The 26841-nt window shown below is 34.5% G+C and overlaps 1 protein-coding gene across 3 annotated transcripts; it reads left to right on the top strand.

Annotated features, from left to right (window-relative positions):
- Positions 1-288: 288 nt before the first annotated feature.
- LOC131159756 (tRNase Z TRZ1) lies at positions 289-19913 on the top strand. 3 transcript variants are annotated; one of them, XM_058114911.1, is made up of 9 exons: positions 289-644; positions 6701-6934; positions 8417-8579; positions 8746-8816; positions 8924-9019; positions 10081-10194; positions 18816-18884; positions 19041-19115; positions 19598-19913. In XM_058114911.1, the coding sequence occupies exons 2-9, from the start codon at positions 6710-6712 to the stop codon at positions 19670-19672; spliced, it is 888 nt and encodes a 295-aa protein (XP_057970894.1). In that variant the 5' UTR covers positions 289-644; positions 6701-6709; the 3' UTR covers positions 19673-19913. The 3 variants fall into 3 exon arrangements, 2 of the variants coding, with proteins under 2 accessions (XP_057970894.1, XP_057970895.1); XR_009137862.1 differs by having other exon boundaries at positions 337-644; positions 19031-19115; positions 19598-19671; XM_058114912.1 differs by lacking the exons at positions 18816-18884; positions 19041-19115 and having other exon boundaries at positions 314-644.
- Positions 19914-26841: the final 6928 nt, after the last annotated feature.

Raw genomic sequence — 26841 nt, 5'->3', positions numbered from 1 at the left:
CATTGTGTGACTGCTAAAAATTGTGAAAGCAAAATTCAATAAGAAAAACTAAATACTAGAAACAATAAAAAATAAATAAAAAAATACAACCCTACTTGATTAATATGTCTAAAACTTGAACATGAAAAATTCCCATTTGAATTAATTAATATTTTGAAAATATAATAAAAGTAAAAATTAAAAATATTATAATAAAAATAAAAATTATGAAAAAAATACTGACCCTTCCTAAAGTTTGATAAAAAGAAAAAAGCCTCCTTAAAATATCAAAAAATTCATGTATAAGGTGCATAAAAGTGTAACACGTGGCCCTGCGCTCTAAATGGGTCGGGCATGCTGGGGTTTTTGCTGCCTTGCTTTTGCGCTTTAGGGGAAGCGGGGCGTCGTACTTGCCGAACTTGAGCCTTGCTGGTTCCAAGGGTTCTGGGTTGGCGGTGATTTGGGTTTTGGCCGGCGCTGTTTTATGACAAGGATGCGTGGACATACCAAGTCGTCACTGTTGGAAGGACGCATTCGGTAGAGATTTGGTTTCTCGAGCTCTGGAATGGATAAATCTGGCGAGTGTTGATGCTGTCTCTGTGCGGGGGCTGTTCAAATCTTGTGTTTGCTGTTGTGCGTATTCTCCGACTGTCGTCGTTCCAGAGGTTAATATCTCGATTTTTATAGAGTTTTATTGTCAATGTTTCATATGCAATTGTTTTTCCCCTAAAAAATGAGTACTGTTTGCAATGGATCATTGGTTTCCTGTGTTTGTCTTGATGCTGTGCCAATGTCATTCTTGGGAAATCCGTGGTGTTGTTCCTCCGTGTTTTCCCAGTGTGCTTTGCGCGATTCAAAATGGGTCGTGTATGCCGTAATTTTTCACGGCTGATGGGTTGTCGCCGAACATCAATTCTGATGTCAGTGGGTTTTTCTTCGTGGTTGAAATTCTTTCTGAGTAACTTTTAGTTTATGGATATTCCGTATCTTTATCGCCCAACATTCTAATCCATATAACATAATTGGTCTTATAGCCCATCTTATAAAACTTCCCTTTAATTTTGAGAGTATTATATACATTACACATAAAGTATTTCTCCATTTTATCCTGCTTTAATTCTATACATTACATCCTTTTCAATTTCTCCCTCGTATTGCATAATAGATCATGGTATCAAAATCTAAGTGTTATTTATTTTTTCATCATCAAGTTTATCTTTGTCTTCAATATTCCTCCTACTATTACTGAAATTATATTTCATGTAATAAAGGAGATAAGAATTCTGCCAATTGGAGCCATAAAATGATTGTGTTTGCACACTATCTATTTGATCAAATGCCCATCAAACTTATTCCATTATGGAGGTGGCCCATGTGGAGGCATGATAGGTTGCACTTGAAACTCACCATCCATTTCTATTCAAATGGCAATCAAAGGAGGGACTCTTGTTAGAATAAAAGCCACACGTACAACCTAAAATCATGCTTTAGGTGGTTATTCTAAATGATGCCAAGGTATTCTCGACCTCTCAAGCATGTTTTTTTCCCCATATTCTTTTCATTTTCTTAAATAATAAGTTTTCAAACAAATTTAAGTTTATTTTTAATTATTAAATTTATAGGCATTATATACTTATGTATAAAATCAAAATCATTTGTCTCCACTTTTGTATAATTAATATTAAAAAGAAGCATATACAGTATTTTTGGTTGCAAGTTTACGAGCAATAAAAATTCAGTGGACATACATGTTCTTGCTCGTGTTATAATTTTCACTGAGTATATTGTTCATCTCTTCATATGATCTATATAAATGCAATTTAATAGATTTGTAACTTTTGCTATAACTTGCATTCGACCACAAGATAAAGAAATGGTTGAAGCATTCAAGCATCATGATTATTGTAGGCATTAAAAAAATTTTCAATTCCTAAATTTAATTTAATTAGTCAAAATTTTTTTTTGCCTAATTATTTTAATGAGCTCAATTAATAGAAATGTATATTGGGTTTCATTACTAGAAATGGGCTCTTGGCCCAACATTAAAATATCGGCGTAACCAAACTATATTAGATTAGTTAGCCCATAAGCCTATGTCTTATGTAGGGACATGTGTCAACATATTAGGAGTGCTAAAGTTTCACCTAACCCTTTACACTCCTCAAAGGGGGGGGGGTCCCAACAATAAGGCTCCACTACTCAACAAATTTCTCAAAGTTAGAGCCACCTACATAATGAAGACTGACACGTGATCGAAGAACAAGTAGTCTATGACCATTCTTTGATGATCCATTCTTCATTCAAACGTCCATCCTTTGTGATTAAGATCATGTATATGAAAGATCAAACACACATCCATCATCATCATTAGTCACCACCGCCATGTTCGACAACACGTTCCTTAAGCCTTCAAAGTGGCAGATCTCTTTAAGAGAGATAGAAGATCAAGACAAATACATCTTTTGTAGATCATTAAATTGATCTTCTAGAAGACCCACCACCTCTTCGTTCAAGAACATGTTTTTTGAACCCTTGAATCGACTGATTTTTGTAAAAAAAAAATAAAAAATCGAAGATCAAACAAATTCATCTTTCATATATCAAATTGATCGCTTAGAAGATTCATCACCATCTCATTCGGGAACATGCTCCTTAAGTTCTCGAATTGACATATCTCTTTAAAAGAGATTGAAGATCAAACACACATCCATTTTCACCGATAGTCACCACCGCCATGTTTCAGGGACATGCTACTCAAACCCTCGAATTGGCAGATCTCTTTAAGAAAGATAGAATATCAAGACAAATACATCTTCTGTAGATCGTCAAATTGATCGTCTAGGAGATTCACCACCTCTTTGTTCAAGAATATGCTCTTTGAGCCCTTGAATCGAAAAATCTTGTCTAATAAAATCAAAGATCAAACAAATTCATCTTCCGTATATAATCAAATTGATCTCTTCGAAGATTCATCAATACCTCATTTGGGAACATGATCCTTAAGCTCTCGAATCGGTAGATCTCTTTAAGAGAGATTGAAGATCCAACAAAACATCCATCTTCATTGCTAGTCACCACTGCCATGTTCGGCAACACGTTCCTCAAGCCCTCAAATTGGATGATCTCTTGAAGAGAGAAAATTAAGACAAATACATCTTTTGTATATCGTCAAATTGATTTTCTAGGAGATCCACCACCTCTTCGTTCAACTACATACTCTTTGAACCCTTGAATTGAAAAATTTTGTCAAATAAGATTGAAGATCAAACAAATTCATCTTCCGTATATAATCAAATTGATCTCTGAGAAGATTCATCACCGGCTCATTCGGGAACATGCTCCTTAATTCCTCAAATTGATAGACCTCTTTAGATTAAAGATCAAGACAAATACATCTTAAGATCCACCACATCGTCATTTGAGAACATGCTCTTCGAGCCCTTAAATCAGCAAATCTCTTTAAGAGAGATTGAAGATCAAGACAAATCAATTTTTTTAGATTGCCAAATTGATTGTTTGGAAGATTCACTATTGCCTTTGTTTGACAACATAGTCATTGAGCTCTTGAATTGGCAGATTCACTTTCAAGGAGATCAAATCAAAGGATATTTACTTTGTCTATTGTAAAAATACACAGAGATTGTACCCATTCTTCAAGGAGATCAAATAAAAGGATATTTACTTTGTCTATTGTAAAAATACACAGAGATTGTACCCATTCTTTTATTCGATATAGAAATTAATACTTGTTCCAATTTTTTTGTCTTATTTTTCAAGGTACTGATTTTGTCATTACAATTATCTTTTTAAGGCATGCAGATTTTTTATTTAACTAACTAGAAGATGGATTTAGAGATTATGTTAATATGGTAGTGGGGTTAGGTTTGAAGTTGGGTATGTGGTCACTATCTTGAAAAAGGATTGTAAAGTCATTCATCCGAATTCACGTTATGGATTCAACATCTTTGTTTTTTTCCTTGCTACTAATTTTGGTGTCGTTCATTTTATGTGTGTGAAAAGTCTTTATTTGCATTGGTGCTTTTTTAGCAAAATTGTGTCTTTTTAAGGTATGTACCCATGGACACCGCCAATCGTTTTCTTTTCTTTTCTTCTTTTAATATATCCAAATATAGAACCTTTTTGCATCAATAGTTTTTGTACTTATGAAATATGAATGGTCTTGGTGATCCCCTCTTATAGAGAAATGTATTTCAATTTAAGTTATGTGACAAAATTAAAGGGTAAATTTTCCAAATATTTAGAATTTAATTAATTTAGTCTGTTATTTTGTGCCTATATTTGCTTAATATTTTGCCTTTTCCATCTTAACTGATTCTTGCCTTTGCTTAGACATTTGATGGTTGTTATGGAGGGAAAACTATTCAACAAGGAACGTCAAAGCTTCAATTTTAGCTGTTGCAATTAGCGAAGAGTTTGCATATTTGTGCACTACGGGAACAAAATCTTTGGTTGTTCCTCACATAATTAGAGTCAAATCTATCCTTCTGCTTTTAAAGTTGTGATTGCCAATTTTTTATTTTATTTTATTTTATTTTATAATGTTACCAATTAGAAACATTTGGCGTCCAAAGAAACCAACTTCTTTATTGGTTAATATTATCTAATAATTTTCCATTATATGCTTTATGCAAATATACTTACACATTTGTTAATTATTTATTTTCTGTGCAACTAAAACATTGTATTGATAATGTTGTTCGTGTTCATGAACCTAGATTATGTTGCCATTGTATTCTTTTCTTTGTCTGAATTATTCAATCTCAGCAAATGGAATTTTTGGAGTTAATTTTTAATGTTTCTTTCCTTATGGACGGAAATATATAGATACTGTGATGGTTTGCATTAATGGCAGAGACATTGTTTTTTTTTTTTTTTTTTTAAAGTTATTATTAAGCATAAGTAACTAAATTTTTTATTTAGTGTAACCTTAATTACAAAGTGAAAAAATGATTTAATATCTTTTTTTTGCATTTTCTGGTTGATATTTTACTCTTTTGATGTACGTGTTAGATAACCCCACTGCGAAGTGCGGGTATCCAATTAGTTATACATGATAATTGAAAAATAAAATTAAAAAAATATATATATATATATTTTCAAATTGCTAGAAATTTATTGGTATTTTTATTTTAGTTATATTTTAATTCACATTGTTATTTAATTTTTATTTTAATTAGAAAATTTGTATAAAGTAAATAATTTGATCACAGAAAATTATTCCTGGATATTAAAGTACTTTAGCAACAAGTTGTTAGAACAATTGAAAACCATAAAAGTATGGTTTTTTGCAACAATGGAAATAAAAAACTAGCAACATAAATAATCGCATTGGCATAATATGTTTCTTCACTTTACAGCAACAAAAATACAAAGCACAAAACAGAAACGGTGGCAAACAATCCCTAAATTGTTGTTTAATGCAGACACAACAAATATGTTATGAGTAGCTTTATTTTTCTCGGATTTAGAGGAACATGTTTGTTACCTTGAGCTGCATGTAGTAGCAGAAATTGGAACTTGTTTTATGTTTGTACTGTTTGCACACATTAAGGATCAAGTGTTTGTAATTTTTATTTCGAATTTAAAACAACAACAAGAACAACTTCAAGCCTTAAGTCCCACTAGGTGGGGTCGACTATATGAACCCTTTTTTGCCAATCACCCTATCGTTTTTTTCTTTTAGATTAAGGGCTATTAAACCCTTCCTTACTATCTAATTCCAAGTTATTTTAGGCCTACTCCTACCCTTTTTCATGCCAGAAACTATAACTAACTCACTCATAGGTGCTCTCTAGGTCTGTGCTTCAAATGCTCAAACCATCTAAGCCACCCTTGCCTTATCTTGTTTTTAATTGGTGCTATGCCTAAATTATTGTGTATATGCTTGTTTCTTTATCTTTAATGTTAAATCATTCATCCACCTTACCATACGCATTTCAGCAACTGTCACTTTTTATACATGTTGTTGCTTAGTTACTCAACATTCTGAACCATAAAGCATAGTTGACCTTATAGCTGTTTTATAAAACTTCCCTTTTAATTTTAAGGGTCTTCTACCCTCACACAACATGCCTGACACACTCCTCCATTTTACCCAACCTATTTTAATTCTATGTACTACATCTTCTTCAATTTCCCCTTTAGTTTGCATAATAGATCCAAGATCTCTAAATCTATTAGTACTATTAATCTCTTGATTATCAAGTTTAATCATCTTTCCATTGCTACTCCTTTACTGAAATTATATTTCACATATTCCGTCTTATTCCTACTTATCCTAAACCCTTTAGACTCTAATGTATCTCTCCAAAGTTCTAGCGTAGTTTCCACTTTGATTCTACTATCATCAATTAACACGATATCATCTGCAAATAACATATACCAATGAATCTCATTTTGGATATTCTTAGTAGGTTCATTAATTACTAAAGTAAAAAAATAAGGACTCAAAGTAGAACCTTGATGTATACATATTGTGATTGGAAAATAAGGATTCAGAAGGCTCTTCATTTCTACTTTTGAGTATTCATCAGCATTTTGGCATCCCTCTCTTGAAGCTCAGAGTTCTGAGTCTTCTGAGCAATCAGCTTGCTCTCTCTTCGTTTTAATCCAAAGCCATGCTGATTTAGGCTTCTTCCTCCAGAGGCATACACTTTGATGTGGTAGTATTTGAACAAATCCCTTTATTTTCTTCTTGTAGCATGTGACAATGGAAACGGGAAACAAAGCCTCTGTGCCAGAAATATCTGAGAATGGGAAGAAAAAGGGTATAATGGAGATTGAAGGATACCCAATTCAGGGTTTGTCAATAGGAGGACTGGAGACGTGCATAATACTCCCCACGCTCAATTTAGCATTCGACATTGGCAGGTGCCCTCTTCATGCTGTCTCACAGGACTTCCTCTTCATCTCCCATGGTCACATGGACCACATTGTGAGTTTTTCACCTCACACCTCTTAAGTTAATCCTTGTTTTTTTAATGTATTGTGGGGTTTGTGATTTCCAGAATTGTATGCATGTGTATATATTTGGCATTTTTTATACTTTTAGGCTGTAACTGGAAATGTCACAGGAAATAGACAGAGCTGGACTCTTGTTTCAGGTTGATTGTTTTGATACTATTGATTTAAATTGAGTAATTCTTGGTCGACTTTTGTCTTGCTATTTTGCCTTGGCTGCTATTGGAATCATATAATTTACTGAAAATGCTACTATCGGTAATTGAAACTGCAGTAGTTTGTAGACATTTAGATGGGGGCTGAATGATGGCTGCAATATAATTGAAATATTTGGACGGCTATTGGTTTTTTTTTTTGGTAGCTTAGTATAACTTAATGTGTCTTTTGGAATGCACAAAGATTGACTTGTGTTCGTAGATTGAGTTTTTGATGTAATGTTGAAACTAACTGTTTTCAAGTTTGGTCTAGTTTTTGAGCAATGTACCATATGACTGGAGTCAAATCTCTTCCTATAGGGAGGCATTATTTGCACGTTTGTCTGTTCTAGTATGAAGTAGGCATGGACTAATTCTGATTTCTAAATGGTTGGAGAATTAATTGTATGTGTTTGCATGTGTGCATGCACGTGTTAAGAGTAAATGCAAACCAACGCCCTGTTCACAAGGCTCTCATGCCATATGGGAACCCATGACACATGGGGCCTACCTTCACACTTGGAAAGGCTATTTCTGTGACCTTAATGTTTGAATGCAACAGCATCACTGTTGGGTCAACTCTCGCCCTTTGTGTGTGTATTGAGAGTGCAATACAACTATTTAGAGAGGATACTTTCAGATATTCATGACCAATATCATCACATATAATTTAATAATTTTCAAATTGATGCAATTTATCCTTGAATTACTCCGAAAGTACTAGGCACATATTTTTTAACTCAAGGATGAAGCGCCCAACTTCCCCTGTTTGCCCCTCTTTTGAAAAATAAAAAAAAAATGAAAAAAGTATCCGTCCCCTTTTAAGATTGTCAAGGATCATTGGATTGCTGCAGTTTCTAATTGGTATGGTGGACTGTTCCAGAATGATACCTATGTAATCTTTGAATTTCTTGACACCCTGCAGGGCGGGTGATGTACTTTTGTTTGCTTTGCTTCGGTGGCATCCCCTTGATGCCCTTTAATGAACTTTCTTTGCTGATAAATAAGAAGTTTGTTTAATTTGTTTCCTGATTGTAAGCCTTTCATTGCTTTTCTTAATGTCACCATCTTCCCATATTATCACTGTTTATTTTTGTTTTTTTTTTTTAGGCTCCATTAATAATACAATTACATATTGTACTTAAGACCTTGAATCCCTAATTTGTTACCCTTGTGGTGTTGTTTTTTTCTTCTTAATTTTTTCAAATGAGACTGTATATTGAATATCTAACTGCTGGATGACACTAGTTATTATTTGTCAGGGAGGACTGCCTATGTATGTTGCAACACGTGGACTGCATGGCATGAAGACCCCTACAGTTATTATACCAACTGCCATAAAAGAAGGTGTAGAAAAGCTGTTTGAGGCACACAGAATTATGGACCAATCAGAGCTGAAACATAACTTAGTTTGCTTGAATGTCGGTAATATCTTTTTTGTTTTGACATAAAATGAGGAATTTAACCTCCTCTTATTAATTATGTGTTGCTTCCCTCAATCACACCCCACACCCACACCCTCACCCCCACGCCCAACCTTTCCCTAGATAAAACATCTTTGCGCCTTGATCTTATAGTGCTATATTTACAGGAGAAGAGTTTTATCTAAGAAAGGACCTAAAAGTAAGAGCATTTAGAACTTATCACGTCATACCTAGCCAGGTAAACCTAATAGCCCCTTTTCTTGTTTTTTTCCCATATGGGTTGCATTAGTCAGTGTCTTCTTTGAGCTATATGTGAGTTCTGACATTGCTTAGGACATGTTGTAGGGCTATGTAGTTTACTCTGTAAGGCAGAAACTTAAGAAGGAATTCCTTGGCCTTCCTGGAAAGGAGATTGCAAAGCTGAAGTACTCAGGTGTGGAGGTCTGTCTTGATAGTCTTGTCTATTAAAGAGCTAGAATATTTGTTTGGCTATTGATGATACACCTATTAGAGGCGATTTTTAGTACCATTTTTTTTATAATGTATATTTTTATTTTTTTTAAGGTTATTCAAAAGTGAACTGCTGAATTAGAATAGTGCAGGAACAATTCGGTCATGAAGCAAAGTTTTGTCAAGTATAAAAATCTCTGATGACTTCAATGTCATTTAACATCCAAGCATAGTGTTAGGGCTTGACAGTGTGATCTCGGTTAAATGAGTAGGAGAGATGTCTTCACCTGTCCTCGCCAGGGATTTTTATTCTTGGTGTCGAATTACTCAGATGATGTCTTGTGTTGTTGTCTTGTTGATCGAATACGACAAACAGTTCCACTTATAATTGAGTATGAATGTTGCTTGCCTTCATGATTCAATATTGTTGGAATTAATATTTCATGATAACGAATGGCTTTTGAAACCTCTCCGGTGCTCATTAATGCAGGTTTGAACGGTTAGTTGTTGGGTGACTCTGTCGAGGGAGAGCCTCGACAAATGCTGTGCGGCCCCTTAATTGAGTTTAACTTGGGGGTCCGTGACGCATAGCATATAATAAACTTGAAATAATTTGAACACTGATTTTGATTTTTGTTTTTAGATTTAGAAGTTTTTGTGGATTGATTATAATTTTTTATTCTTGTGTTATGGTCTTTCCCCCTTGTATGAGTGGTTTGAGATGTTTTGTGTATACTTTAAAACTGCACATGGCTTAAAGATGGGTTCCATTACCTTTTCTTATTCGTTTAGGTAAAATTATTAAAAGTATGTTTAATCAATTAATTTTAAGAAGCAAGATCTTGTTCCTACACCATTGTGTTGACATATTTTGTGATGCAAGTTGGTGGCTTCACTTAGTGATTGAAACTTCTTTCTCATTTTGGTCCTGGTGTGTTGCCAAAAGAGAAAACAGAAAAAGCTAGCTGCTCCTTTTCTTACTCCTTAAAAACACACCATGCTGTTTTCATTTAAGGGCCTTTGCTAACTAGGTTGGTTTTGCATATTGGCAGATTACTGACACTATAACATTGCCTGAAATTGCTTTTACGGGAGATACAATGTCTGACTTCATAATTGACAATGCTAACGTTGATGCTTTGAGGGCAAAGATACTCATTATGGAGGTATAATTATTATTTGTCTCAGCTACTTCCCTGTTTTTGCTGATGAATGACTTGTTTTGCCCATGCATTCTTGCAATTAAAATTGCAAATTTTTTGATTTTTTGTTACTTATTTGCATTAGTTTGCCGCTGACTGGTCTTGCCCATGTTCTAGGCACTCAATAAATAAATTGCAGTGGCATTGACTTCAAATAATATTTACTTTTACCAATTAGTGAGTTGTTATAATTGAAGTAAAAATGTAAAGGAACATGTAGCTAGCTGTGGGAGCAAACTTTGTATTTGAGCCTTTGGTTGATCCATATTGGTAGGGTGACATTGGGTCTGTGTAATTTTGGTAAGTTGTTGTGTTTGTGGAGTGTGGAATGACGCAACACAGTGGGGTTTTGGAAGGTAAGAAGAATTCTTTTGGAGATTTGCAATGTGCTATGACTTCAATTTGTTGTCTGTAGCTTGTAGAGATGTGCTTTTTATTAGTTAATTTTCATGTCATAGGGCACAGGAGTGTGTCCCCATTGAAATTTCAGAAAAATTGCAGTCTTTAGGTGAATAGAAAATTTTCGTCCCATTAAAAGTACATTAGTACCCTTACATTAATACAACAATTATGATAAGATGTAGTCATTTGGTAGATTCATGTATAATGACATCAAAAAATAGTTTAATGCCTCTAGTTTTGTTTTTACCTCCCAATGATCTCTTTCCTGTTACTCTTGCACGTCTTTGATCCCTTCCCAAATCAAGTTATGGTCTCTCTCTCTCTCTCTCTCTCGTGCTGAATTAGGATTTGAGTCTCATTTAGTGTGTGTTGAAAATTCTATGAGCATATATTTTGTATTGTTCTGTATTCTAATTTTGCTAGATTTCTTTGTTACAGTGCTATATTAACTATGTCCTGATTTTTTGTGATTGCAAATGATAGCCTTGAAGCTGAAATTCTAAGGGCTGCACAGTATCTTTTTGTTTTGTCCTTTTCTTTTTTTCTTGTTTTTCTTTTCCCTGTTTTTGTCGCTGTTCAATTAAGAAACAAGTTATGGCAATACATTTGTGTTGGTAGTTTTTCTATTTCAGTGGTGAGGTTTTACAAATTTCTTTCTTAAGGTGCTATATTAACTATGTCTTGATTTCGAGATTGCAAATGATATACTTGAAGCTGAAATTCTAAGGGCTGGATGGTAGCTTTTTGTCTTTTATTTTTAGTTTTTGTTGCTGTTCAATTAAGAAATGAGTTATGGTAATACATTTCTGTTGGTAGTTTTCTATTTCAATTGTAACGCCCCGAACCCTTAAACCCGGGTCCGGCGCGTTATACCTGATAAAATCCTGATAATCCATAAATTAATATATACGCAGCGGAAAACATAAACATAATCTCTATATAACATAATACCAGAGTTTACTAATTCTAATTATAGTCCATAATAAATCATCCATCACCTGCATTTCTATAAATACACTAATCTCCAAACATTTCAGTATGTTCACAACCATTCCGTTTTCAACAGACTTAAAACATAACGACATAGAACATAACATATATACATCCCCAAGTATTAACAAACATATACCCTTTATCTTTATGTTCCTAAAAAATGCTAAATACCCTTAAGCTCCCTAAGTTCGACCTCAAGGATGTTCTGAAAAAGAAATAATCATATTCGGGTGAGACACATCTCAATAAGGGAAGAAACAATATATTAAACACAGCGTGTGGCTAACATGAGGCATATAAATATTATTTTAATAACATTTGTAAAGCATTTTCATGAACATTGAAATCATTCTTTGAATCTAAACAATCACATGCAAAGGTTTAACCCATGAGATTACCCAAGGATAGGGGTGATTACCTGTCCATACAAGTCGCACCCTTTTGCTCTAATACTTAGGTAACCCGAAGGTCACTACTGAAGCATTCCAGAGCACTCACCTTATTGAGCAAGCCCTCAAGTGTTAAATTGATCTCGTATTCATACTGTTCAACAACAGCTTACCGACAAAGGCCCTAAGGATAGAGAAATTTATCCGCTCATACAAGTAGTTTTCCTCTGCCCTAGTGCGTTATATAGCTACTGCCACATCTGAAGCTACTAATGTACTCGCATTTCTCAGCAAGCCCTTAGGCGAAGAGGTTGCCTCGCTCAACCGTAACATATTCTACGTACATACATACTTCTAATATCATAATATATTATTCCTTTCTATCATTATTCAATCATAGACATCTGTTCATGCTTATAGCTTAAATATTGCATTGCATTTTACTTTACGTAATTTTTCAACATTACATCATTCACATTGTCATTTCATACCATGTCATTTCATTGTAATTGCATAACATTTTCATTTCATTTCCTTCGTACTACAACTGGTCTTTAGCCATCATCAGTTAGTCTACAGTTCCTTTTAGCTGTCATCAGTTAGTTTACACAGAAGTGTGCTAGATCTGCTAACATGGCTGTCTTTTAGCTGTTTTACGTTTACATGGTTGCATTTAATATACAGAAGTAACATAGTCCAATTCATATTTTATTCTCAATGCTTTACTTACTTAGCCTGCATCTCATGCATTTAACATATATTTGCACAGAATCTCAAGCCACAATTTAACAGTAAAATTCATATATATTCCTGTAAAATAGGCCAATCCACATTTAACATTTATATGCTAAAAATACATTTCCATTTCTTACATAATTATTCAAAAAATTCCTTCCACTTTCTTCAGTTCATTTCCACAAATACATAACTAAATAAGTGGTCCTAGGCTCATAAATCATAGTTTATATGGTTGACATTTTAATAATTCACACCAAAACATACATATAATATAAAGTAAATTATTACCTTTAATTTCATAAAATCTGATTTAATACATAATTTCCCCTTACCTGAATTCTCGAACTACACTGGCAGGAATCCCACACAGATGCCCGCGGCGCTCACCCGGATCCTGATTCAAAAACCCTAGTTTCATTAAATTATTTTTAAATAAAATACTATTTAAATATTTCCTAAGATCATAATTTCTAAATTAATAGTTATACCCGCAAATATAACCAATTTGTCAAATTTCCCAAATCTTACTCTTACTTTGGAGTGAGGCCTAGAAAACCACAATTGAAAGTTTACCTACGTCAAAATGACGACAATCGCGACTAGGACCATATGATGGTGCTCGATCGTCGATTTAACAGCATATTTAAAGAGAAATTGGGAAAATGGGGAAAAGTTACATTTTCCCAGGAATAGTGCTTAAGCCGTTCCCACGACAAATCTGCTCCAGTAGAAATGTCGGTGGTGGAGTTAGGAATCCAACGACACCTTCCGTTTCCCGATCCGCCGCAACTCCGTCGAGAAATTGAGAGAAAGAGAGAAGGAGACGGACGTGAGCTAATTTCAAGGTGGGGGGGTGGGGGTGACCTTTCTCTGTGAAGAAATTCAATTGATCCTGAAGCTGGAAGCTTCAGGATCCTTAACATATATATATATATATATATATATAAAATATTATAATAATATATTATATTATATAATTTAATTAATAATAATAACTATTTAATTAATTATTTTTAATTAATTAATTAATTAATTAAATTTAATTTTTATTTATTTATTTTATTTATTTTTGGGATCACTACATCAATGATCAGCTTTTAGAAATTTCTTTGTTATGGTGCCTATATTAACTCATGATTTTGTGATTGCAAATGATAGCCTTGAAGTTGAAATTCTAAGGGCTGTGCAGTATCTTTTTGTTTTTATTTTTTGTTTCTGTTGCTGTTCATGGTGATTAGATGTTAGAAATTAAATTTCATGGTTTCAGTCATGCAGTAATTTCATATTCATAATTAACTTTTTGGATTTAATTATTTACTCTATAGAAATTTTTTAATTAGAATAAAAATAAATGACCACGTGAATTTAAAATATAATTAAAATAAAAAAATCCATAAATTTCTAAAAATTTGGAAAAAATAAAAATCATTCAAAAGATCATTTTTATCATTTTTTAATTTCCGTGCTCAATATTGTTGTTCTTTGAGTGCTAAAAAGTGAGTTTAAAAACATAAAACTTGAGTTTAAAAACATAAAACTATCATTATTGATTTCAATTTTTATTATAATATTTTTTAATTTATATTCTTTCTTGTTTGGTATTTGAATCATTTTTTCAAATTTTCATTTGATTAATAGACAAGGGTGAGCATGAGTTCAGTTAGTTTTCTAAGTTGTTATAGTTTTGAAAATATTAATGAAATAGGTAGCTAGTTTTCAGATTTAGTTTCTATCTCTAATTTTGACTCAATTTTGGTTTTTGTCCGTAATTTTTGACTGATACCGATCTGCCCCTTACTTCTTTTTGGGTCTTTTGTCAAGTTTTTTTGGAACTGTTTGTGAGTTGTTACTGTTACTGAATTGTTTGGAACTTTGATAAGCATATATATATATATGAAGGAGAGCTTAGGCGTAACGGTAATGTTGTTGCTGTGTGACCTGAAGGTCATGGGTTTGAGGCGTGGAGATAGTCTCTTGCAAAAATGTAACGTAAGATTGCATACTATAGACCCATTGTGGTCCACCCCTTTCCCGGACCCCACATACGCGGGAGTTTTGTGCTATATATATATATATATATATATTATATTTGTGTTGAAATTTTATTAACCTTGTGATGTAGCATGCTAAAACAAGCTATTTTTTACTTTCCTAATTTTATCATTTTCATTTTTTTTTTTAATTTTGGGGTATTTCTATTAGGGTCGTATTTTCAAGATTCTAGGAAGCTATTATTGAGGAAGCTAGATTCTAGGGTATTATTACTTAGAGAACTAGTATTTGAGTTCATTTATGTTTCCTAGTATTTTAATTTATTAAGGAAACAAGTATTGTAGTTAATTAGGTTTCTTAAATTAGTTTCCTTGTGAACTAGTATTTGAGTTCATTTATGTTTCCTAGTATTTTTATTTATTAAGGAAACAAGTATTGTAGTTTATTTAGGTTTCTTAAATTTGTTTCCTCAACTTTCAAGCATTGTTGGCCTGTAAAAGGGCCCTATGTATCAGCTGTTATGGGGATAGGAATTGAGAATTAAGTTATCGGATGATGGCTTCCATCACCTTGTGCATGTGGGATTTGTACACATGATGTATGTGCAATGCTAGTTGTGATGCAAATGAAAACATTGTCATTAAAAATCAGCAATTTTTTATAAGATAAATTATAATTTATATATTTTGATGCAAATGAACATATTTACAAAATCATTTCCAGATTTCTGCATTTGAAAACATCAAGCGTGAATTATCATGATGTTTAACAAATCAACTTCAAATGTTGAAGTAACTGGTGGTTTTTTGCCCAACAATTTTACAGTATAAACAAGTTTAGCATGGTTTTTGTGCCTAGTATGTTATAGGTGTTCAGCTGTTTTAGAGATCGTGACAGGCTGGTAACTTGTGATGTTGCCATAGCCATCAGAAACCAATTCGGACCCTCTGCGCCATCCCTTTCCAAACTCATTTACTATTTACTTATTCGAACTTAAAACTGAAATCATTTATATTTCAACAAATCAAAACTTACCCAAAACCACATAAATACTGACTAATTTGGTTGGTCAAAAAAAAATTCTCTATATATTTTTATGAAAAATAATTAGTACATACAACAACCCTTACATGACTCACCCATAAACCTCATGGAAACAGGTTTGAAGTTTGCTTAATAGTGATGTATCACTCTTTTGTCTTTACCATTGTTACCACGAAACACCAACAGCCTAGTGAATGACGAATTGGTAGGAACATTCCAAAACATGGTATGTTTTCATCTGGAATGCTAAATCTAATGATTCAAAGTTTTCTGTTTGTCTTGATAGTTGATGTGTTGAGTAGAATGGTGTATAGGGCTGTGGATCAGGGATCGGTGAAAGGTTTGGAAGCAGAGAGAGAGGATGTGGTGGTGTCTCATCTTCAGTTTGCAGATGATAACTATTTTCTTTCTTGAGGATCATAGCCCGTCTTTTAGATGCATTTTTGAGAGGGTGTCAGGGCTTAAAATAAATTTGGGGAAGAGTGGTCTAGCTAATATTAATGTGCCTTTTGAACGTGCTAGGGAGCGGGCTTCTGAGGTGGGTTATCTTTTAGGGTGGCCTTTGACTTACTTAGGGGTCCCTTAGGGGCAATCCTAGTTCCATGGATTTTTTTAAACCCCGTGGTGGAAAGAGTGGCCAAGAGGTCGGAAGGGGGGCACTCTTTTCCCTTGGGGGCAGACTCACCCTTATTCAGGCTTGTTTATCTAGTATCCCCTTATATTATTTGTTTATTTTTTAAATTTTGGTGGGGATTGCAAAAAAGATTGCTTTCTTATGGTCTGGATGTGGGGGTTTTCAGGATCACTTAGTTAGGTGGGAGGAGGTCTGCAGGTCTAAAATGGAGGGAGGGCTGGGTCTTGAAAATTTGATGTCTAAAAACATCGCTCTCCTAGCTAAATGGTTATGTGTTTTCCTTTAGAAGATAATTCCCTTTGGCATAAAGTGATTAGAAGAATGCATGGGTTGGGGGTGAATGGGTGGGATATCACTGGTGGTTTGCAATGATCTCAGAGAGTCCATGAAGATCGATTTCTCATATTTATCCCTTATTCACTCCTCACATTAATTTTGTGGTGGGGAAGGGTTCTTGGTTTTGTTTTTGGAAAGGTTTGTGGTTGGGAAATGGTGTTTTATCTACATCTTTCCCTTTATCTTTTTCGATTAAGCTCAGGGCAAGATAGTGTGATTTATTTCTTCGTGATTGTTTTGGTTAGCCCTCTGGTTTCTTGGAACTTTCCTTTCAGAAGATATCTAAATGATAGAGTTGATGGAACTCTCCTCCTTGTTGTCGTCATTTAATAATTATAATCTTTCTTCAGCCAGGGATACTCGGCCTTGGGCTTTGGATCATTCGGGGGGTTTATACTTGTAAATCTTTCTCTGAGTTTTTGACCCGTTCCAACTCTTGCTTTCCTCTATTCTCATGTATTTGGAAGGCCAAAGGTCCCCTAAATATAAGTCCTTCATTTTGACTGTGCTTAATAGAATCAATACTAATAATCTGTTGCAAATCATGAGAACTTTGAAGACCTTATGTCCAAATGTTTGTGCGCTTTTTTACTTGAATTCTGAGTTGGTATCTCATTTGTTTCTTACCTTGTGATTTTGCTTGGAGCATTTGGAATAAATTATTTGGTATGTTGGGAGAAGCTTGGGTTTGTCCAGGATTGGTGGAAGGAATGTTGGCTGTTTCTTTTGAGGTTTTTGGAAGAAGGATAGGACTGCTCTTTGGAATTGTGAGATATTTGCAGTGCTGTGGTGTTTATGGTTGGAGTGCAATGTGCGGATTTTTAAGGGAAAAACATGAATAGGCAGTTGGTTTGGGAAAAGATTTTCATTACCTGTAATCTTTATGGTGCATTGGTTTTGGATGCTTTAAGAAAGCAAGCTTTTCAGAAATTCAGCAAGATTGGAGGAATTTTTTGCTTTGATACTTCAATGTATTTTTTTTTTTGTGTTTTTAGTTTCTTTTCTCTGGATTTTTCCAGAATTTTGATGGGAGATGTCTCATTCCCCTCTTTGTAAATTCTTCTCTTTCTAATGAAATCTCTTCTTTGGTGTAAAAAAAAAACAATTCATTGCTTTTCACAAAAGAAAAATGGCTTCTAGATTTAGAAACAACTCGACATCCTCTCAAGAATTCACAAGTGCCATTACACATTTTTCATCAATATATCTATATATGCCTAACGATCCACATTTCAGAGCGTGTGCCATACTGTGATCCCATTCCTGTTCTTCAAACTGGAACATTCCGCATTGTAGGTAACATTGCTCTTTACCCTTTAGGACATAGGTTTAACTATCACTCAAATCTTAGAACTTGTCATACATATATTAATGTGCATATACAAAATTATATAAAATACTCTATAAACTATAATTTGGTCTGATCCATCTTACTACCAAAACCATCAAGGACTGCCTGTGATCTAATTTGATTGGATCTAAAACCAATTTATTTCCATCCTGTGGTTAGTGCACACATAAATATATGCTCACAGGAGACATCACATTCAAATGACGATCTTTCATGGATCTCTAACAATGCATGTATCCTCTCCTGCCAAGTCCACTGCCGGCCAAGTTGGCAGCATCACCTCAGTTTGAGGGGCAGTTATGTAGTATATTAGTACTAAACTACCTGACAGAGAACCCTAGGTGTGCAATTATAGGGGGTCAGTGCATGTACTAAAGCAGCCACCTGCAATTTCTTTTTTGGATCATAAAGTATTAAGAGAAAGGTTGCTGAATTGCAACACGTAACTTGTGAAATGAGCTTTTCCTAGAGGAATCTTTCATAAGTATTGGAAAAGGAAGAACCTGGAACTCTGTAAATGGTAACCTGGCTTTTCACTGAGCTTAGCATTTATACTATTATAGTTTTTGCCTTTTCTTCAAATTCAGTTTGCAAGGAATGAGTTTAATTGCATGAAGTTTTTCCTTTTGGGCATTTTAGTTGCATTGTGCTTAAGTCATTATTAATGTTCTTCGGTTATTCCCTTCTCTTCTGTCTTCTTGTGCAGAGCACATATCTTGACAACAAATTGACTGTGGAAAATGCTAGAGATTATGGGCACATGCATTTGTCTGAGGTCAACTCTCTGAAGTTTCTATTGGACCCTACTATCTTCCACTCTATAAATGAAAGCCCTTTTGACATGCTTATCTATAAATGAAAGCCCTTTTGACATGCTTATCTTTTCCCTCTTCTTTTTTCCATTTTGTTTGTTTTGATAAGCTTCCTCCAGATCATCAATTATGCAAATAAGTTTGAGAACAAAGCAATTCTTCTGATCCACTTTTCAGCCCGTTACCAACCAGATGTAAGTCCTTGGTATCTTTCGAAGTTATTTTTTGTCCTTTGAGCTTGATATTGACCCATTGCAAGTTGTAGATGGTTTTCTTGGCCACCTTTTGAGGGTGTGCACGCATGATATTCCTTTTGCCCTATATTGGGTTCCAGCCAAGGAGAATTATATTGTTAATGGATGAAATTCCCACCTAACACGCTGCTCCCGCCCGTCCAAAATCACATACACACACACACAAAAACAGCTGTCCTGCTGTGCACCCTAGAGGGCCAGATAGAAATGATGATGAAATAATATGAAGTGTATGGTCAGCAAAGGTGATTTCAATAATTTCCACGATCATGATACTTGTTGGCAAGGTCAATGAGTTGGCAGAGCTTATGTTGACATCCAGTGTTGTAAATGATATTCCCACATTCATATAATGCTTCTCCATTTCAGAAATTTGTGTCATAAAAATAAGATGTTGATCCAATTTTTTGGTGATTTATCAGGAAATTCAGGCTGCTGTCTTGGCATTGCCTCCACCTCTGGCTGGTCGAGTTTTTGCCTTCGACCAAGGTTTCTGATGGGAAGTGCAACTGTGATTGCTGATTTCTTATTTAATCTTTGTAAAATAAAATATCCTAATTGTGTAACATTGATTCTGCCAAGTTGCCTACTATTCTATTTATGTGGTGGGAAATATATCTGTTTTGACTAGTGTATATGCCTATTGTGTTTGATAACTTGGATTTTTGGTCTTGGATTTGCTCACTACCTCCTAATGTATGAGGTGAATATTTGAGATATGTTAGTTGCATTTATGTCCTTGACTAGCTGGTGAATTTGTTGAATTAGGAGACTGTTAAGGGGAACAAAGAGTTGTTTCATCTCTCTCAAATTATGAAAATAAAACCAGAAAGACAGACAAGCTAAAAATAGAAATTTAATTTAATATTTTTAATATCAAAATAAATTACTAAAACAATTTGAAAGCGTAATTGAGCTCTTGCTCTCTTTGTTCTTGAATCAAATAACAAACAAGAATTATGATTAATATAATGAAAATGAAAGAGAATGCAAATTAAAAAATATTAAAACAAAATGTATAAATTAATTGTAATTCTTTTACTTTATTATTATAATTTTAAACTCATTTTTAGCGTTCTAAAAACAATGCTATTTTTCGTGACAATTATAAGTGGTCCATTTTTTGAATGACACTTTTCTCTTTAAATTTTTATAAATTTTATGAATATTTTTAATACATCATATTTTGAATCTGCCTAGTGATTTCTTTTTATTTTTTATTTTTGAAAATATTAGCCCAAGAGGAAATACAAGTACAAAGACCAAGAACACAACCCCAAAGTTAGCTTATAAAATGCCTAAACTAGCTATTGACAAAACACTTACCCTTAGGCTCACAATGTAGAGACAGTATTATTCCTTATCTTTGAAATGTGATGATTTGAAGCTACAAACTCCATTTTACATGTTACACCATTCTACATATTATGATTAGAAGGGCATATTCCTAGAGTGGGTAACCAAGTCAGAGTACCATTCTAATTGTTGAAGTGTTTGTAGAGTTTCTGGGCAATAGAGGCTTTCCCATAAGCTTCTTTGCTTGCTTAGCAACTCGAAAACAAGTTCTTGCATTTGATAGAAAAGGTAGCAATTATGATCCAAAATCCTCCATTTCTTGATTTTGCTGATAGTTGAGAGCTTATTCTCCACTGCCAGCCAGTAAAATGAAGGCATGCCTCGGAGATATTAGAAGTGTACTCTCCCAAGATGAATTAAAGTTGAAGGTGCCTCATGCAGAATGCTACCGAAGGATCAAACTAGTACTACAAGGAGTGGAAGAGAAGTGGAGAGTGTTCCTTATTTTAATCATTATGTTAGATGTTCTTCTTGGCTAATGCAAAAGGCCTCCCCTATTTATTTGTGAAACCTTAATATCATTAAGACCCTAGTGGACCTAATGGATGTCAACCATCATGCAAGAGTGAAGTCAATCTCCCATCTTAGAGTCCTAAACTTGAACCCTAGAGGACTTGCAGGATGCCAATCATTATGCAAGAGTCAAGTGGAGCTCAATCTCTAATTTAGTGCTTAAAGAAGTTATGCACATCAACTCTTACTTTTAGTAGTCTTCTCTAGATCCAAGATGCCCTAGTACTCTTATTCTTGAGCTTATAAGAATGTATATAAGAAGTCAAGAAAATTGCATTAAGATTATGGAAATTGAAGCAACAGCTGAAGACCTATCAAATAACAATTTTAGACCTAAACCTACTTCACTAAAAGGTTTGCGAGTTTTTGATGGCAATTTTGACCCGAAATACTTCCTGATGCATAATTTTCCTTAACTTAGAGGGTTCCTTTAGTTTTTGTAACTCTAGGCTCCGATTTCTCATTTTGGGGGTTTAAGGGTCATTTTTTCTGAGTTGGTGAAATTAGTAAAATGTGCCTAGCCCTAGGAGGGTATGTTGCATCTTAGTTTGGAAATAAGAACTGAACGGTGATTTTTTTGAAAAAATTAGAGGAGCTACTTTGTAGGAGGAGACAAATGAATACTCACATTTAATTAGGGTGAGTTTGTACCCTTGCCCCCTCCTTTGCCCCCAGCTTCTTTTCAAAACTAAAAGTTGGGTCTAATGTGTTTGGTTATCAACTTTTTCATCTTTTAAAATCCAACTTTTAGCATTTTTGGGAAGTTTTTAAAAGTTACAGATTTGAAACTTTTAAAAGTTAAAAGCTAATTTCTTTTCGAACAAAATATTTTATTCTATTGTTATTTTTTTTCAAATATTACAAAACTATCAAAACATTAATTATATTTCCTAAAAATAAATATTCATTTTACTTATTTTAAATACTTTTTGGTACTTTACAAATTTTTTTACCAGACCTTCAAAGTCATTTTTCTTTCTAATAGCTCCTTTTTCACAAGGGTGCCAAACATTTTTTTTTTTTTATAAACAAAATCAATAAGCTCCTTTTCATTAGTTTCGTTTTAAAAGGTCATTTTAAAAAGTTACAGTGAAGCCAAACTAAGCCTTGTTGTGCTTAGGGGTCAATATCTAATTTGCAAAAGTAAGTGGAGGAAAATCAAGGAAGAGAAATTCACATAATTGTGCCTAAGGGTCAATCTCTAATTTATGAACTAAAGTGGAGGAGAATGACAAGGGCGAAGATTCGTTTTGCAGAAAAAATTTTGTGTGCGTCTCCCCACCCAATCTCCACCTTTGGTCCCTATTTGAAGCACCAAAAGTTGAGCAAGAATTCACACTTGGGTTTGGGAGGGAAAGGAACATAAAAAAGAAAAATGGACAAAAGGAAAAAAAAATAAAAAATCCTAGAGTAAAACCTTGTCTTAGGTTTCCCTCTCTCTTCCTCTATTAAAGGTATACATTTTTGTTTTTTTTGAATCTCTTTGCTTATACCATGAATAAGGAAAAAAGAAAAAATGTTTTGTTTACATGGTATCTTTGTTTCTTTCAAGATTATTCTTTTGGTTTGCATGGTATCTTTGTTTCTTGAGTTTATTCTTTTGGTTTGCATGGTGCTCATTGATTTATGCTTGATCATTCATTGGCTTCAGATTTAGAGGAGGGAACTAAGAATGGGGAAGGAGGGAGAGAGAGAGAAGTGAAGCCTGGGCCAACCAAAGATTTCGATAGGGGAGCAAGCTTCTAAAGTAGCATTAGTGCACAAATACTTGCATTTTGAGGGTTTAAAAAAAGAGAGAGAGAGAGAGAGAGAGAGAGAGAGAGAGAGAGAGAGAGAGAGAGAGAGAGAGAGAGAGAAGGTGAAGGCTTTAATTTTTTTATTCTTTGACAAACAAATACAACTAATGTAACCCCCCGACTCGCCACGTGGGCCCGGGGTGCTACTTTAGTGACGTTTGAGCACCTGATATCATAATCAACATAATAAATGTAGCGCAAATAATGAAACATTCTTAAAACATACATTACTAGAGTTCTAAGTTGCCTTTATAAATAAAAGTTTCCAAATATCCATATTACAACCCTTAGTACAAAACACAACCCATCTCAGTCTATACAACCATAATACATACTCAAGACTTTAACCCAGCTTACATACACCAAAGTTCTTATTGATACTCACAAAAATCTATTTGGCTATCAACCTGCCCCAAAGTACGCTAAACCCGACCTCGAGATGGTCCTGAAAAGATAATTTATATACTGGGGTAAAACACTTCTCAGTAAGAAAGATTAAGTTAATATCAGTGTGTGGTCAGCATGCTTTTGGTATTTATAGAAAACATCCATTCTTCATTTAACCAAAAATAATTACTTTACATTGTACTAACTTTATACCGTTGAAAATGTTTGCCTCGTTTCCATCATATAAATAGATCGGTAAATAAATAACATCATTTACATAAATCTACAGATATGCATAAATGACAATCCCTATGACTAACATCATTTACTTCCCCCATGGTATGGGTTGTGCGGCCCGAAGGCTGGACTAAGCCTGGGGTGATCAACCCAGACAAAGTCAAACATACATTTGCATCTAACTCCGACTATACAAGCATCTACAACTTGCTTGCGTGGTTCCGATTGCCCTACCACATCCTGAAAGTCCAGGCTTCCAGAGAAGGTACACCCTCTACCAATGCTAATTTTCTGAAATCACCCTACATTGCTATCTAGATCAGTGAGGGCACACATGGCCACATAATGAATTCCTAGAAACGGTACTGTGCTCATAACATAACTGGTCCTCTGGGTTCTTAGAGCATATCACACAATTTAAGTAGTAAAAATCGTATTTCAAACTCATTTCGTATAAACCTGTCATGTCATAAAACTTGGCCCTCGCGGCCATCATATAAAAACTTGGCTCATAGCGCTAAACATAATCCTGGCCCTTGTGGTCATTATATAAATCTCGGCTCATAGCTGCTATATCAAAATTCAGCCCTTGCGGTCATCATATCAAATCCCTGTGTTTTCATAAATAGTCCCAGTATTTTACAAACATTCCCAATTTCGGTTATAAGTTAGTACCTACATATCATTCACTTGCCACACAATTTTCATTATTTTAAACATACCCGTAGGCAACCAAGAAAACATAGTATATTCGGTTTATAAAATAAAACCAAGCCTCCCACTGTTCATTTTTACTCAAAATAGCATAACATATATCCTGGGTTTGAAAAAAGTTTATTTTGAATGGTCGGTTTTCGAAGCATCAACTGAAAATATGAATATACTTACTCCAAAAACATTTCATATGGTTCAAATTCGTTAAAAAGCTGACTTAACTTAATCCCCTTACTTGATTCTAAAAAAGAAACTGAAATAGACCCAAAAACTTGAAACCCTAGCTCAAAAAGAGGGATTTTAGAATTCCTTAAAAAAATGAGCTCACTTCTATTTATAGGCGAGTAACCCAAGAGAAAACCGTCGACGGTTGTTGACCCTATGGGTCATGCCCTATTTTGACAATGACAAATACTCTAGTATTTAATGTCTATCTAGTTTGTGTGCAGGTTTATATTAGCAAACCAATTGATGGCACATGAAAGCAAAGCATGAATACCCTGAAGACTTTAATTTGTATTGTCAAATCAATGATTGTAATATGGGTCTGCAATAGTAATTAGGATATCGGTCTGTAATAATCTCTGCATGTCATGCATATAAGTTTGTAAGCTTAGAAATTCCATAGACTGACCATAGAGACTGAATGACCTTAGGGCACCTTTCAGTTGGCCGAAGGTTGATCGACGCCAGGTTTTTGGCGTACTCAGTAAGACCTTAGAAAAGACCCTTGGTCCCAGCACTTGCACAAAAGAAAGTCCCCAATATCACTTCTAATATCTGGGAAATCAATTGAAGTGAAAATAAACCTAATAGGCATAAAATGAGAGAGGTCGGGCGACCGAACCCTAGGAGTTCAAAATTCCTCGGGTGCCCGAACTGTAGGGAAGTCAGCAGGTTGACTTGGTTTCGGGCAACCAAACCTTTTTGAACGTATCTTCCTAGGATACCTGAACTCGTGTCAGAGTGCTTATCACCAACTCGGGTGATCGAACTGTACAGTTCAAAATGAGCCCCGAGCTACCAAACACAAGAGTTCGGGCGATCGAACCAAGAATCAGGCACCCGAAGTTACGAACAAAAGCTACTAACTTTGTTTTGAGCTGCCAAAACATGATACGGGTGACCGAACTTATTTAAATAACTTTCAAAGTTGTGTCTGTTCGGGCGACCAAACCTCGGTTTAGCCACTCGAACCTCGGTAGGTTAAAATTAATTTAACCTCGGTAAAATCAAGTTAAGTTGGGTTAAGTGTGTTTAAAGATTTTGAATCTTTTCTAATAATTCCCAACAAGTCCCAAACGGTTATAATTTTACCCCTATCTATGAATATGAGTTCATTTGTGAGGATTAGGATGAGATTAGCCAAAATAATTAGCAAAAATCCTCTCTATCTCAAAATCTCATTTTGCCCAAAATATTCTCAAATATTTATTCCCTTGATACATTTGAGATTGTGAGAGCATATTTTGTGTGATTGTGATTGCAAGGTCTTGCTAAAAACTCCCACTTCCTTGTGTGATTGTGATATTATTTTTTGGGGAGTTTGGCTTAGTTTATCCCACAGATTTCAATATTATAAATCTTGTGTTAGGATAAACTAGCAAGCTTAGGATATTTGCATTGTTATTACAAGTGTCCCATAGCTTTGATTTTGGCGTGCAAAATATTTTTCTATAAGCTAAAATATTTTCAAACTACTTTTGTGCTCATTACATTGAAGGAAAATCTTTTGAGCTAGTTTGAATACTTGATTAACATCTTTGAAACCCTGATTTGCTATTGAGATTTCATTTAGTTTGTTTCAAAGATACAGCTTGTTTAGAACACTTTTGAGCATATTAGTGATCATATCTTGTTGAATGTGGCTTGCACAAAAATACACATCATTGATCTTACATGACCTACATTGTTGATGTATATGTGATTGCACGTATTAGGTACATATCTGCTTTACATGAAAACATAATCACTGTACTGGTTATTTTCTGAAAAATACTGTTGTATTTCTAGGCGCGGCCTGGGGGGGCTTGATCTAGCTTGGAAGGATCAGGTTGGGGTCAGCCCTGTGAATTTGACGTAGGGCCTTCTCCGCCCCGCAAAGAGAATTTGTAAAGGTTGAGGTCAGCCCTGTGTTAATTGACTTGGTTGTATTAGGTGTCACTCCACCCGTTAAGTGAGCATTAGTGGAATCCTCGGGCTTGCGAGCTAGAGGCGAGGACGTAAGCACAGTTGGCCGAACCCCAATAACATATTGTGTGTGTGTTTATATTTCCGCACTTTATATTTACGGCACGTGTATGTTATAATGTGAATGATGCACATGATTTGAATTTCCATATATTATATTATCTGCGCATTTGGGATTGTATAGAAAGATCCTAAGTTGTGATATTCTGCTAATATATGGTTTAATCTAGGAATAAGTTTTTAAAATTCCAATTCACTCCCCCTCTTGGGAATACACCAACGCTAACAATGGTTTTCCTTGTATCCACAAAACCGTTGACGGTTATGTGGTTGACTCGCCTTGTTGACCCAAAATTGGCGACAATTTTTCTCATGCTCTTTGAAACCGTCAACGATTTTTGGCCCTACCTTCTACATTCTTTCCTTTTCTTTTATTTTCCTTTGTTTCTCTCTTTTATATTTATTTTCTTTTA

The sequence above is a fragment of the Malania oleifera genome, chromosome 7, assembly GCF_029873635.1.
Source record: "Malania oleifera isolate guangnan ecotype guangnan chromosome 7, ASM2987363v1, whole genome shotgun sequence".
Taxonomy (NCBI): Eukaryota; Viridiplantae; Streptophyta; class Magnoliopsida; order Santalales; family Ximeniaceae; genus Malania; species Malania oleifera.
This window is presented reverse-complemented; position numbering and strand designations above follow the sequence as displayed.